At 40.0% G+C, this 15,815-nt stretch overlaps 1 protein-coding gene across 1 annotated transcript; it reads left to right on the top strand.

Moving 5' to 3' along the window:
- Positions 1 to 8,210: 8,210 nt before the first annotated feature.
- Positions 8,211 to 15,284, top strand: LOC149685946 (uncharacterized). Its single transcript, XM_089871081.1, has 5 exons — positions 8,211 to 8,274; positions 10,016 to 12,785; positions 12,830 to 13,366; positions 13,432 to 13,827; positions 13,895 to 15,284. Exons 1-5 carry the CDS (start codon positions 8,211 to 8,213, stop codon positions 15,282 to 15,284), a joined length of 5,157 nt encoding a protein of 1,718 aa, XP_089727207.1.
- The last annotated feature ends 531 nt before the right edge of the window (positions 15,285 to 15,815 follow it).

The raw sequence follows: 15,815 nt of genomic DNA, 5'->3' as shown, positions 1-15,815 counted from the left end.
TTAAGACCAAAAAATTAAGCATTTATTTTGGTAAAGTGTTTATATTTGGCCTAAAGTTACAACGGCGTTTTCAGATCGTTGTAGTAGCTTAGTGGCTTGGTTTTTCATTATTAAAACGATGGCTTATTCAACTTCTTTGTCAAACCAACGAGTAAAGCGCTTTTACGTGTAAGCAAGAGCGCCTAGTTGTTGAACAGATGTCGTGACAACGGCATGAACCTAGTAAAACCGGCGTTTTTAACCAGACCGTGGTATTATTACCCAATCTCGCATCTGTTATCGAACCCCTGTGTTAATTACGTTTGCCATCGAACATTCGTGGATATCTGTGTCGTGGGACATTCTTCTAAGACAGATTCACTATCGGCCACGTATGCAATAAATGACGCATACGGCGACAAAGGACCAATGCTATTTCTCACGTGATTGTAATACTGTATGACGCTTAATCCTTCGAAAAGAAGTCGCTTAAGTACATTGCTGCTAGTAATGATTGATAACTACACCTGCTAGATCAAATGTCAACTAGTACATTACAATGTTTTTAAAGGGTGCAATGAGCATCGAGATAGTATTTTATTAATTAAATTTTACAAAATTTGTTCAAAATGTTGTCCTTGAGCTCTTACGCAACCTTCGGCTCTCTTAACGGAAGACCCACGAGTAGTAGTATAAAGTAGGTGCGTGGGAACTGGAGCATGGGAACAGGAGCGTGGGAACTGGAGCACGCTGCCGCCGCCGCCGCCGCGGTGAATCTTCGCGAGATCCCCCCCTCACCCCCGCGGGGTACCCCGCGCGCGCCGCGAGTTCCATCCCCCATTATAACTAGTTTCGTACTATTCAATTCCAGGAAAAATTATATTGTTAAATTCTTACTATTTACTGAGATTTTATACTGAGACTATCCCTTTCGTATTTTATACTGAGACTATCCCTTTAGTTTTTTATCCTGAGACTGTCCTTTTAAAGAATTAAGAGGTGTTTTCCCTCGGTAACATCAAACCTTAACCTTTCTGTTTTCATACCTTACGTGTGACTAATCAGTAATAGGGATTATTTATTCAACAACACGAACTGGCTATAATACGTTTTATTCAATGCCTTCAAATATATATCAGTTTAGTTTTTAAATCATTTACATCGTTTACAATGTAGTTGTAAAGAAATGGTTCATCAATAGGTAAATTAGTACCAAAATCTTTGCGAAACTTTTCAATGACATTATCGTAGTTAATTACTTTTAAAGCTTTCACTAGGTTTTTTTCGACCCTTTCGTTCCAGTCAGTTTCTTCGGACTCGCACATAATATCGTGGGCTATTTTGTTTTGGCAAGAGGTATTGTCGCAGCATTGGGTCATCTCCAATAAGATTTCCGTTACGTTTTTCAGAATCGCTTCTCTCATAGTTTCAACGGCTCTTGTTTTTTCGTGTAGCTCTAAGTCTATGAGGGCTTTAATTTTCTTCAAATAATCCCAACTAGATTGGTTAAAGGAAATGTCCCCGCTTGTAGCGTACAAAATGTTGTATTTTTCTCGACATCCTCTCGTGTATTTTCTAATGTCAAATATATGACCTTTCCGGTTTACGAAGCATTCTAGCTTTAAATTGGTAGTAGTTGGATGTAGCCAGACGGAAAACCTCGGCGAATTTCCTTTGAAGAAAGCGTCGATTTCGTTGGAAAACTCCCAAATATTAGACCAAACGTGTTTCTTTTATGATATTTGTACACGAGTGTCGGTACGTCTAAAATATACCTTTGGGGTCGTGACATTACCAACCCAAACTTCTACTTTCTCCGAAATATTGTGAACTTGGTTCATTTTAAAGCGGTTAAGAAATGACGATTTCGACGTTGAGTTCCTACCTAATTTAGTTTTTCCTCAAAGTTTAGGTGATCTCCAAAAAAAGAGTAATACGAATGACGTCATATCTAATTCAACCAATCAATGCACCTATATTATAACTGTCCGACGAATGACGTCTATTATAACAGTTCGACGAATGACGTCATATTTGCCTTAAGTTTTACTCTAATGATACAAACGTTTTTATTGTTTTATTGGGACTAATTGTTACAAACTTCTATTGTTAAAGTTAGATTTTTTTTTAGGGTCGACGGTATAAGCATTTTCTAATGGCATAGAATTAAGGCGATATTTACAAAGTCACGTCCTGTTCTTATGGAATATTACAAGTCAGCTATATAAAATATAAATCGAAAGACCTATGTTTGTATTAAGAAGTGCTAAGCTTATTGGCTGACTTAACCATCTGGGTAGAAGGTTTAAAAAACTAACCAATTACAAATTGTGTACTAGAACGTTTATAGCACGTGATTTTACTGTTACAAGCACTTCTTGGAATCGGAAGTTTCTTAGAAATCAGTTAAAGACGGTCATTTAGAGGTCTTACAAGTTATCTAAAATTTCAATAGAAAAATGGTCAAAATTTTTAAAAAAGGCTTTTTGTTTTCAACTTGGTTTAAAGTTTTTGATGAAAATGATTTTAGGTATTAGTGCAAAATATAATTTGTGTGGATGTAGTGGTTTCAAGCGTGTAATTTTCGAGTAAAAAACCACGTTTGTTTTTGTGATCACCAACTTAAATAAGGAATACATATATTCACATTGAAAGGTAACATTTTTTGCTATATTTAAATTAGTTTTGGGGTGCCTAGTTTTTGAAATGTGCACAAATTTCAAGAAAAATATTGTATAAGTGAACTATCGTTATAAGTTATAAACGTGACAGGGTGTTAGCCACTAAAATAAGATCAATATAAATGACAAAAATGGGTAATGAACGAAAAATAAACGAACTCCTCCTCCTCTTCATTTAAATTAGCAATGCGTATAGAGCTTCATCTATTTAGTTGTCTCAAACGGCAGAAAATCCAACCCTTTTCATAAGAAACAAAAGTCATACCATCGTGTTAACTGGAAATGGTAGTTGTAAAACCCTTTCGCTAGGAATGCGAGATGTAAAACACTTTTCTCTAGAAATGAAAACAATGTAGCTGACTGAGAATTTAAGTTTATTATACTAAAATTTACAATACTTATTATTCATTTCCGTAAAAAAAAATTAATGTAAAAAAGATACACGAGCCACTTTAGTATGAGTTACCTCTTCTTGGTCTCTAAATGTAAATGATCTACGATTGCTAATAGTATGCCAGCCGGTATTATGCGAACAAAATTCCTCACTATACATATTAAATAAAGGTTTTTTTATGCAATTACTACAGAAACTTTTCTGAACGTCCCAAATTACTTCTACCATCATGTCGTCTCGATGCACTACTGTATGAGTTTTTACCGCTAGATATTTCGTATTTGGTTCGTCCATATCGCTAAAAAAGACAAAACAGTCTCTGCAAACTCTACGTTGGCATTTCCTTTCACTTTTTCTCCTTGTTTTTAAAAAATAGTCATATTCTATGTGGTGGTACCCATCCAATAAAAAGAAAGGGATGGTAACTCTATTCCTTTGCGTAGCTTGAAATTGAGCAAAAGTCAAGCGATTATCCACTTCGAATTCAATTTCTGATTCTGTGATCCAAAGCCACTTTAGTATTTCTTCGGAATATAGATCCTCTTCGCCCAGGTTCCCTCACTCACCAATAGCCGCTTTCCAAAATACCCGTTTAGATACTCCCCAAAGTTGGCGTGGAATTGTTTTCTTAATATCATTAAAGGTTTGCTCCGTATTAGCTAAAACGAATTCCATTGTTACTACCATAGCTCTAACGGCCATGGATCTCAAAGACATGGGTGACCGAGATTCCATATTGATTTTAAATATATGAAGAGATGCTTTAAAGTTAATAACTGAATGTTGTATGTGCCCTTAAGTTTTAAATTTCCCCTTAAATACCTACTGTTAATAAGATAAAAATATTAAAAACATGTAAATCAATTATCATCTCTACAAATAGCTTACACATGTCTTTTTTACCAATGCCTAACCGTTTGGATTTTTCTAAAGCAATCTTAGCACCAAAAATATTTTTTGATACAAAATAAATGTTTTATATTCTTATTAAGAATAAATCAAGAGGATAAAAAAGGTATGTCCTCTTGTAATTTTTTAAGCTTTTATCGTGATTACTCTATACAACAGTAACAAGGAGTATAAACCCATTAGTGGAAGCAGTATTTTTTTCCGAAACAATCTCGCTTGTGTTTATCCTCTCTAGACTTCGCTAAAAATGTATTACTCCCACGTAAAATATTAATAGACAGGCAAAGATTCAGACCATTAAAGAAGAAGCGCAATATTATCCGTATTTTCATTTAGGGAGGCTAGACGTTTCTCGTAACCCTAGCTGATCGCCGCGTATATCCTAAAACCAAACGATGATAATGGAGTAGAAGCCAATGATACAGATTGGTGTCTATGTGGAATAGACGGAAGACCAGTGGATGGTGGTGTTATAAGCCAGTGTAAGTGCAGACTGGTGTCAATGTGGGATTGACAAAGAACAGAAGATGGTGGTGTTGGAAGCCAGCATGTACAGACTGGTGTCCAAGTGCAATGGACGAAGACCAGAAGATGGTGGTGATTAGAAGCCAGTATGTAAAGACTAGTGTACATGTGGGATGGACGAAGACCAAAAGATGGTGGTGATTAGAAGCCAGTAAGAAGAGACTGGTGTCCGTGTGGGATGGGCAAAGACCAGAAGAGAACTCAAATAGAGGAGCCATTTCCGTGACTTTGAAAGCAGTTCGGAAATGGCGAACACGTTTGCTCCGATACGCAAACTGCGAACGCGGTCACGTGGGTGTAACAACGGACAGACAGACACGGCCGTTACAGAACCTCTCCTGGACTACGTCACACGGACAGGTAAAAATTAGACACAAAATGGGGTAAATTATAAAATTCAAGTAAAAGGTTTTTTTTTAAATAATTTTATACACGACAACCTTCGAAGTTAACTTTTATTCAACCAAATGAAAGATAATAAAAAACGTTGGGAATAGCGCAGGTAGTAATTCAAATTTAAACACAAAATGTAATTTATTACAGATTTCAATTTAACAGAAAGACATCAAAAACACGAAGATATTTCTACTTCGTTATACGATATCTAGATAAATCGCATTATTTTCACCAAAAGCAAAAAACATGAAAAACCGTTGGCTCAAAGGTCCCCGTAAAGGATTAAAACTCCAAAATTAGACACAGAATGGTGTCAATTATAAATTTTAAGTAAAAGGTTTTTTTGGAATAATAATATACACGACAAACTTTGAAATTAACTTTTTTTAATCCATATACGATATAATAAAAAAACGTTGGGAATGGGGTCCCCACAGCGGATGTTGTAATTCAAATTTAAACACAAAATGTTATTTATTACAAAGAATAAGGGCAACGGCCCATAGGATTTTGGGCGAGTAATGTTAAAAAACTTTTGTTCGCTGCTGCGGTGTTTCTACATGCGTATTCTACGTGGCTTGGATCTCCATCGTTTTGTTGAAAAAATAGGCAATAATTCTCAAGAATCTACAAGTTGAGGTCATTTTATGTTTCTCTCCATAATGCTAAAGATAGGCAAAATAGGCCGATCAAACCTCGGAGTAGACTGTCTTCCCGCAACTGAAATGACTTAAAAGTCGGAACATATCTAAACTCTAAATCAATAATAATTCTGGGAAAGTTTCGTTTTGTAACTGCAAAGGGACACCGAGAAAAACGTCCCAGAAATCTGGCCTAATTCCAGCTCTTTTAGACCGAACGCCTGTAGAAATGTTTAACACGCACGGCACCAATGTATTGCGGATGAAGCGAAATCAAGGGGCTGCCCAAAGAACATATATATATAGCTATACAGGGTGTTTCTGATAAGTCTGCCATAAATCAAGGGGCGTGTTCTTTGGGTCAAACTGAGTGGAAAGTGTCAAATAACATAGGGTGTACAAGAATTTGCAACGAAGATATGGCCCCCCAAACATTGGCCCCTAAAACAAGAAAATATTCGAAAATGTAGACTAAAACAAATTCAGCCTTATCAACTTGTTTAGAAATATGAGACAATTTCAATAGTTTCCCTCTAACATCGTTATTGAACTTTCACCTGGCAGAAGTGTATTAAATGAGTAGAAGTATGCCTACTCTAGTAAAGTAAATTCAAAGTATCATGGTACCTTTCGGTTGGTATTACTTTTATTCTTAACAAGTTAACATGGACGTTACAGGTATTGTTCAAAATGTCCTCCAACGGCGTTAAGACAAACATGAACCCGTCTTTCGAAAGATTCTTGGACATGTTGGAAGATTCCTGGCATGTTCCTGATTGTTTGACAACCTTCAATAATTCGTCTTCGCAAGTCTTCCTCATCACGGACTTCATTCTTGTACACGATGTCTTTGAGATGACCCCAAAGATAGAAATCGCACGGATTTAAATCCGGAGATCTGGCTGGCCACGCAACTGGTCCTCCACGCCCAATCCACCTCAAATTAAACGTAGCATTAAGATGTTCTCTAACTGCACGGCTGAAATGTGGGGGTGCCCCGTCGTGCATAAACCACATGTCACGAAGTAATGCTAACGGTATGTCCTCGAGTAGTTCAGGTAAAGTGTCTCTTAAGAACGTGAGATATGCTTCACCATTTAGTCTGGGTGGAAGAAAATGCGGACCTAGTAAATGATTACCGACAATGCCGCACCATACGTTTAAAGAAAATTGCTGTTGGTGACTTCTAACACTAGTTGCGTGTGGGTTTAATTGGCGCCATTCGTGGTGGTTGTGATAGTTCAGAATTCCATCCCGGGAAAAATGTGCCTCGTCGGTTACTAAAAGGACCCGTGGAAATTGATTGTCCTCTACTCTGGCCAAAAACCACTCGCAAAAGTCGATGCGTCTTGGATAATCTGCCGGGTTAAGAGCTTGCACCTTTTGAATATGATACGGGTGAAACTGATGTCCGCGGAGAATTCGCCAGACCAAAACGTGATTAACATGTAATTGTCGTCCAACTTGTCTGGTACTTGTCGAGGGGTCCTCATCGAACATGGCAAGGACGTCTTCCTCGATTTCCTCCATGTCTTCTGGAATGTCTCGCTCTCGAACGTTGTTGGGTTGTACTTGTCCGATGTCCCTCAAGCGCCTGTCAACAGCCTCGAACGTACGACGATTTGGTATGCGTCGTTGCGGAAATTGTTCCTGGTAATGCCGCTGTGCTTCCACTGAATTGCCCTGCGCCAGTCCATACATGAGATGCATGTCTGCATATTCTGCATTGGTATACGCCATACTGTACTACCACACGTTCGTTCGAAGTGATACTGTGACGTTATCAACAACATCGCGTTACTTTATAGCAAACCACCGTTTAGTTTTTACGTTTGCGTCATGACTGTCAGCATTGTTTTTTATTCACGGACTTCATTCTTGTACACGATGTCAAAAAAATCTTTGAGATGACCCCAAAGACTTTTTAGCAAACCACCGTTTATTGTTTACGTTTGTGAATAAAAAATTTACGAGGTAAATTACCGTTCATTGTAATTTACGAAAATTCATAAATAAATTATATTGATCGTTTTTAAGCTAAATAATGAAAAATACCACTTGAACATAGCTATACCTTTTAAAGCAAAGTATTGTACATAATTTAAAAACAGAATTTTGATGTTTGTAGCCCAAAATACTTTTGAACAGCAAAATCCACTTTATTCTTCTTACCCATTATGCGAATTATTGCTATTTCAAGTATTTAGAACAAAATAGACCAATACGAATATTACATGCAGGGAAACAAACTTCCAGGGGCATGCCTCTATAGTGGATAATTTCAATCATGTCAGGAGACACCGCTAGAGGCGTGACCGAGTTGCCTAGCCTCTCAGATGCAGTGAGCTTGGGCTGCCTCTAGTGTTGTCTTGTGGCGACAGGGAAATTATCCAGTGCCTCTGGAAGTTTGTTTTTCTGTAGGTAATATTCGTATTGGTCTATTCTGACAAATACAGCTTTTCCAGCTGACGCAGAGGAACTCGACAACAAGAATAGACGAGAAACTATAATTTTATTTCCTTTTTCAAATTTTTCCCACGGTTGCCGTTCGCCCTAGTATCACTTACTCATGTGAAATCCTAATCACAAAAAATCATTATTTCATTTTCAGTTTTTTTTCTTTCTATCATAAGAAATAAAAAAATAAATAATGATTATGTGAAAATAGGATTTCATAGGCAAAACATGGAGCTTTTAGACCATTTTCTAAGAGAACGAAACGAGAATTCGGTGGCAAATTACCATCATGGTAATTTACCAGCGTCAATTACCACGGTAATGACCAGGGTAATTACCGTTTTCGTAATTTACCCGAGAAAATCGTTAATTACGGTTACCGTGCTAAATTACCATCGTAATTTACCCTAGATTTAGAACCCTAGACCCTAGGATTAATGAAAAGAAAGGATATATATGGGCCGCAATTGGTGCAATGTACAGTTTATCTGTTGAGCCTTGGTTCCATTATTTGCGAGAACTGCGCTTTGTGAAAACGCAATAACGCAGGGCGTCAACTTAAAAAAACAAATCTGACGTTTTACGTCCAGCTGAAAAGTAGGTTTTTTTCAGTCAAGTGAAAACCATACTTAAGAAGTTACTGTTAGACCAAATCACATTCCTTTGAAGGTAGTTAATTTCAAGCTTTTTCATACGTAGAGTTTAGATATCCTCTTTTTTACTATAAATGTACCAATTATACAGAGCTGATGTAAATTTCAAGCATTTTCATACGTAGAGTTTAGATATCCTCTTTTTTACTATTAATGTACCAATTATACAGAGCTGAAGTATTTATTAAATATATGTTGTGTTTTATAAACTAATCTTTTTTAACTAAAGATTTAACGCGCTTTAACTAATCTACTTTACGTAAATAGTTAATGTACTTTATGTAAAAAATAATCTACTTTCACTAAACATTTAAACTAAAAAAATCGTTTACTTTAAATAAAAAAATACTCTATTTCTTTTGATCCCAGCATGTGGCATCGAGATTGACAAGATGGCCTATTTGATGGGCTCATAATAGTAGCCACATCGTATGATCATGACATGTTGAAACATTCGAACAAACACTTTAAATTTATTGGACTTTACCAACCCCCTAAAAACCCCATAAATAAAATATTTGTGAAGAAAAAGGGTCAAAGGTTGAGCAAGAAAAATGTAATTTTAAAAAAAAATCAGAGTCCCATTGACGATGGACATTTGTAAAAATTCCCGGAAGTTTAAAATAGACCTTTTTCTTTAGCCATAATGAAATGTAAAAAAACCTCACAAGAGCTTCTAACTACTCCACGCCCTCCCCATTTCCCAAGAGAAAAGTCAACGTTGTCTACTTATACAAAAAAAATTGTTCTGTTTTCTATTATATTTTTTGTTCTGTTTCCCGACTCAGCTGGAGTGGCGCCTCACGCTGTCGCCACTTCTGATCGATCACCTCCAAGCTAAACTAAACTGAACTAAATTGAACTGAACATAGAAAACCTTAACTGTTAACTTAGAAAACAAACCATGTTTGAACTTCGATATCTAAATAGACATTCTGGTAAAAAATGATGATCTTACATTTGTATAAAAACCCATTCCATTTTGTAAAGAAGGGCAGTTATCTTAGAGATCTCGGCGGAGTAACTTAATTTTAAATCAAAACAATTGACGCGCAGTTAGAGTAATTTTGCTGTAATGTTTTTAAACTAATAAACTGAAGTATTAATTTAATATCCGTATCAAGAATTAGTCAATTTATCACAACCTTGAACAAGGGAAGAATAGTCGCGACATTTTGGTGCCGAAACCCGGGAGCAGAGAACGAGAAGTAAATATCGTGGCATTCGAATAGAGAAGAATTACGAGACAGTTCAAGGGAAGTCATTGAGAGGGACTTGTAGAGGTGCTATATTGACTGATCCACGGTATGGAAGCCGCAAAGAAAGCTAGAGGTGTACTTCGTCAAAGAACCACTTAGTTGCTAAACCAGCTCGAGAAAGCCTTAGAAGAAGACAATTTGGTCAAGGACGAGTTAGAAGAGATTCTGGAACAGCTGGAAAGCAAGAACACCAGTCTTAATGAGCTGAATATTCAGATCCAAGAGCCAATGGACGAAGACGAGATCGAAATGGAGATCGCGGTATCTGAAGACTACAGAGAGAAGATAATCAAATGGAGAACGAAATTGAACAGAGCAATTAAATCCCTAGAGGTTCAAAGAGGAGACGAGTCATTCCGGTCAAGTTTGGAAGCTCAAGATCAACCTAATAGAGAGAGAAACCGAGGGATCAGAGCAACCGTAAAGCTACCTCATTTGACCATTCCCAAGTTCAGTGGGGACTTCTCGTGCTGGCAGAACTTCTGGGGACAGTTCGAAGCATCCATACACCATAATCCAGCATTGGCGACTGTAGACAAGTTTGTATACTTAAAGTCATTCCTCGAGGGCCCGGCGTTGCAGGCTATTGGAGGTTACTCGCTGTCGGACGAGAACTACAGAGCGGTGGTAGAGAAGTTTAATGACCGTTTCGGCAAGAAATCTCAAGCCGTCAACAGTCATATGGTAACGCTATTGCATCTACAGCCTGTAAGGAGAGCCACGGAGGTAACATTGCTAAGACAGCTATATGATACTTGTGAAATACAAGTAAAGAGTCTTGAAGCATTGGGAACGACCATGGAGACATATGGAACCTTCTTATACCCCATTCTTACGCGACTCCTGCCACAAGAGATCCTATTGGACTTCAACAAAAACTATGCAGACGAGGAACAAGACGCGAGACATCTGTTGAATCATCTCAAGCGAGAGGTGGAGAGCCGAGAAAAGACCATGGTCCTATGCGTACCTAGTAGAGCCGAAGAAGAGGGTAGAGCTGCAGGCGTGGGACGTTGGAGTTCACACAAATCGAAACATGAGCCTAGTTATTTCAAGAGTCTGCAGAATCCAAAGAGCCGTGTCCCAACAACAGCGGTCCTCAAGACTGCCGTCTCGAAAACCTGCCTTTTCTGTGGAAGTACGGAGCATCCAACGGAAGAATGCGAAACCTTATCATTAGAGCAGAAAGGTGAGCAGATAAGGAACCAGAATAGATGTTTCCTTTGCTTGAGTCAAGGTCACCCGGTACGCCGTTGCACTTCAAAAGCAAAATGTCAACACTGTGGGAGAAAGCATCATGCATCCATCTGTCGGCAGAGATTCAATGAGACTCCAAAATCTGGAGCGGAAAAACCGGACGAAAGTGAGAAACATCAAGAACCCGAGAAAAGGTCCCTCACCATGACAACTTTTATCCCACGGCCGCCAGAGAAAGAAATTCGACGCAAGTTATTTCTTCAAACTGTCGTTGTCTACGCAGAAGGAAGAAATACCAGGGCTCCCGTGAGATGTCTATTTGATGGGGCTAGCGAAGGAACCTTCGTACGAGAAGATTTGGTACGAAGCTTAAAATTACCTGTCGTAAAGGAGGAACTCGTCAACGTATTTGCCTTTGGGAAATCAGAGCCGGAAAGAGTCACCAGAAGAACTGTAAAATTAACACTTCGAAGCGTAATGGATTCCAACATCATTGCCCAAATAGAAGCCTTAGAGGTACCAACCATCAGTGGAGCTATCGTTACGGTTCCTGGGGAATGCATTCGACAGCAATTAGACGAGAAAGAAATAACGCTGTGCGATATGGACCAAATCGAAGGAGTCTCCGTTTCGCAGGATGTACCCATTTTAATTGGCGTCGACTATTTCTGGTCTCTAAATACTGGAGAGACGAGGAGGCTCGATAATTCCCTGGTAGCTGTGAAGAGCGTATTCGGATGGTCGGTGCACGGAGTTCAAAATCAATCTGTGGCGGTCAACTCAATTCAAGTCATGAGGGTCGGAATCCAGAATGAGGAACTTGCGAAATCTCTCAAAGCCTTCTGGGAAATTGAATCCTTGGGGATAAAGGAAGAGAATACACATACCATGGTCGAAGAAAGTGTACTTGGCAGTCATGAAGACACTCTGGAATTTGAGGATGGAAGATACAAAACCAGTCTTCCATGGAAGGACAACAAAGACAAAATTGGGGATAACATCGCCTTGTCTACCAAGCGATTGGGTTCTCTTATCAAGAAGCTACGACATGATCCCGTTCTGTTCCAGAGATACGAAGACGCCATAGACGAGATGCTGGCTCAGGGCTTTGCTGAACGAGTACCTGAAGAGAATATCGCCATGAGAAACGGAGTGCATTACCTTCCGCATTTCCCAGTCCTCCGAGAAGATAAGGCCACTACAAAGCTCAGAGTAGTCCAAGATGCTTCCGCCCATGAGAAAGGATCGCCAGCGCTAAACTCTTGCCTACACGTTGGACCAAGTTTAGTCCCAGATTTGCTAATAATCCTGCTTCAATTCAGACAACATCGGATCGCTCTAATGAGCGACGTTGAAAAAGCGTTCCTGCAGATAGTCCTCAAGCCAGAAGATCGAGATTATGTCCGATTTTTATGGATTACCATGTTACCGAAACAAGACGAGCCACTTCAAGTAGTACACTTACGAATGACGAGAGTTTTGTTTGGAGTGGCCTCCAGCCCATTCCTTCTCGCGGCCACCTTGCGTCATCATTTCAAGAAATTCCATGAAAAGTATCCTGTCCTCAGCGAGATGTTAGCCAAAAGGCTCTACGTTGACGATCTTGTAACCGGTGCCGAGTCTAAGCACGAAGCAAATGAAATATACCATGGATCGAGACAGATATTTTCCGAAGCTGGGATGAACCTACGCAAGTGGGTTACGAACTGTGAAGAGCTCGCAATTCAATGGTCCGAAGATCAAGCACCAGTGACGCTATTGAACCAAGAATCAAACTCCAACTTGCTGAAAGTACTTGGGATAGCTTGGAACCCGAAGAAAGACATCCTAACTTTCGATATATCTACTCTACTCTACTGGCGTTCCTGAGGGACACCCAAGATACAAAGAGAGGGGTACTCAAGGCGGCGGCTAGACTATTTGACCCGATCGGACTGTTATCACTATATCTCATCAGAGTCAAGTGCCTTTTTCAGAAACTGTGGATAAAAGGCGTTGGTTGGGACGACAAGTTACCTTCTGACATTCTAACGTTATGGAACGACTGGGTCAAAGAGCTGAAGGAGTTCGGGAAAATGTCGATTCCACGATGGTACTATTCTGGAATCCATGGAAAGGTTGTCGATAGAGAGATTCACTTTTTCTGTGACGCGAGCGAGTCGGCCTATGGAGCAGTGGCGTATATTCGTTACGAGACGGACAAGGGAGAAATTGGAGTCTCATTAGTATCGTCGAAAACCAGAGTCGCCCCGATAAAGTCACTCACCATACCAAGGCTTGAGCTTATGGCAGCTTTCATTGGATCTCGCCTACTGAAGACGACGATGGAAAGTTTTGAAGGAGCAATTACTGCTTACCGATGCTGGACCGACTCAGAGATAACGCTACACTGGATCCGTGGTGTGTCGAGGGAGTGGAAACCCTTTGTCGCCAACAGGGTGATGGAGATCCAGTGAAGTACCAATCCGAATTGCTGGTCACATGTAGCTGGAAAGGAGAATCCTGCGGATCTAGCGTCAAGAGGCTGCTTGGTAGACACCTTGAACAAGACAGCTCTATGGTGGAAAGGTCCAAGCTGGCTTTCGGAAAAGAGAGATCAATGGCCATGTCAATCCAGGTCAACGGTCTGTACTCTAGACGAGTCAGTTACCAAGGAGAAGAGGAACATTATCACGTTGGTTTGCCGCGTCACAACAGAACCACTTTTGGACATAAAGAGATACAGCCGAATCAGCCGTGTGTACAGAGTGACGGCATGGGTACATCGCTTCATCCACAATATAAGAATCGCAAACGATGAAAGACGCAAGGGACCTCTGTCGGCTGCCGAACTTCAAGATTCCAAACTCTTCTGGGTACGAGAAATTCAAAAAGAGAGCTATCCGGATGACTACCATTGCCTACAAGCAGGCGAACCATTAGCGAAGACAACAAAACTCCTTCAGTTTCGTCCATTCCTCGACAACGATGGCATACGTTTGGGAGGACGACTTCAATTCGCCAATATCAGCGATGAACTTAAACACCCACTCATCATTCCCACAAATAATTGGCTAACACAGATAATAGCGATCGAGGCTCATCAAAGGGTGAAACATTGTGGACTTGAAAGCACCTTGGCGCAATTACGAGGAGAATTTTGGATACCGCAAGGACGCCAGTTAGTCAAAAGAGTCGTAAACCGATGTGGTAGATGTAGAAGATTCCGGACAAAGCCTGCAGCTCAGATAACAGCACCTTTACCAGTCGATCGAATAGTAGAAACACCTCCATTTGCTACCACAGGAGTTGACTTTGCCGGCCCTCTATTCATAAGGAGCGGAGAAGAACACGAGAAGGCGTACATCGCGCTCTATACATGCGCAGTCACCAGAGCAGTGCATTTGGAGGCAGTAACGGATCTGAGCAAGGAGAAATTTATATTATCCTTTCGACGTTTCATTGCCCGAAGAGGACTCATCACTACGGTATACTCGGACAATGCGAAAACATTCAAGAGAGCTGAGAAAGAGTTAAAAACTCTTTACGGAAGGATAAACGAAGACGATTTCCGGAACTTCCTGGGACAACAATGCATACATTGGAAATATATCGTTGAGAGAGCGGCTTGGTGGGGAGGCTTTTGGGAGAGGATAGTACAGTCAGTGAAGGAATGCCTTAAGAAGACCCTCGGACGAAGCAGTTTAACCTATGAAGAGCTAACAAGCAGCCTGGCGGAGATAGAAGCAGTTTTGAATTCCAGACCGATGACTTACACCTACACTGATTTAGGGGAGCCCTCCCCTTTAACTCCTTCTCACTTCCTCATCGGCAAACGACTGAGCTGTCTTCCGAGTGCCAATTTTGCTGATATGCCATCCACAGCCTGTAGAAGTCAGTTAACCAGACGACTTCGCTATAGACAGAAGATTCTTGACCAGTTATGGAACCGTTGGATCAAAGCCTACCTCCTGGATTTGAAGACCGCTCACGCAAGCAAGCCAGTCCATGACGTGGTGGAATTTAAGAAGGACGATATAGTACTCCTGGCGGAACCAAAACTTCCTCGTCAAAGTTGGCGGATGGGACGAATTGAAGAAGTCTTCCCTGGTCGAGATGGAAAGGTCCGAGCAGTCGCCGTCAAGCTTCCAGGAGGATCCACAATAAGGCGAGCAGTCCAAATGCTTCATCAATTCGAAGTTACTGACGGATGAACGGAGTCCATGGTGGGGAGAATGACGAAACTTCTGATCGATCACCTCCAAGCTAAACTAAACTGAACTAAATTGAACTGAACATAGAAAACCTTAACTGTTAACTTAGAAAACAAACCATGTTTAAACTTCGATATCTAAATAGACATTCTGGTAAAATATGATGATCTTACATTTGTATAAAAACCCATTCCATTTTGTAAAGAAGGGGAGTTATCTTAGAGATCTCGGCGGAGTAACTTAATTTTAAATCAAAACAATTGACGCGCAGTTAGAGTAATTTTGCTGTAATGTTTTTAAACTAATAAACTGAAGTATTAATTTAATATCCGTATCAAGAATTAGTCAATTTATCACAACCTTGAACAAGGAAAGAATAGTGGCGACACACGCGTCACTCCCGATTAAAAAGAAAAAAAAAAACCTTTCGCGCCGGGATAAAAAGACAGAGCAGCAGGCATCAGGGGAGAAAGTAGATTTTGTCAGTGTATCGGGAAAAATAACGTTAAACAAATAAAGCATTTTTCTTTC

This window comes from Phalangium opilio, unplaced genomic scaffold, assembly GCF_054372755.1.
Source record: "Phalangium opilio isolate 3A_F unplaced genomic scaffold, DU_Popi_V2 ptg000032l_1, whole genome shotgun sequence".
NCBI lineage: Eukaryota > Metazoa > Arthropoda > Arachnida > Opiliones > Phalangiidae > Phalangium > Phalangium opilio.
Note: the sequence above shows the minus strand (reverse complement) of the source record. Positions and strands in the feature narration are given on the sequence as shown.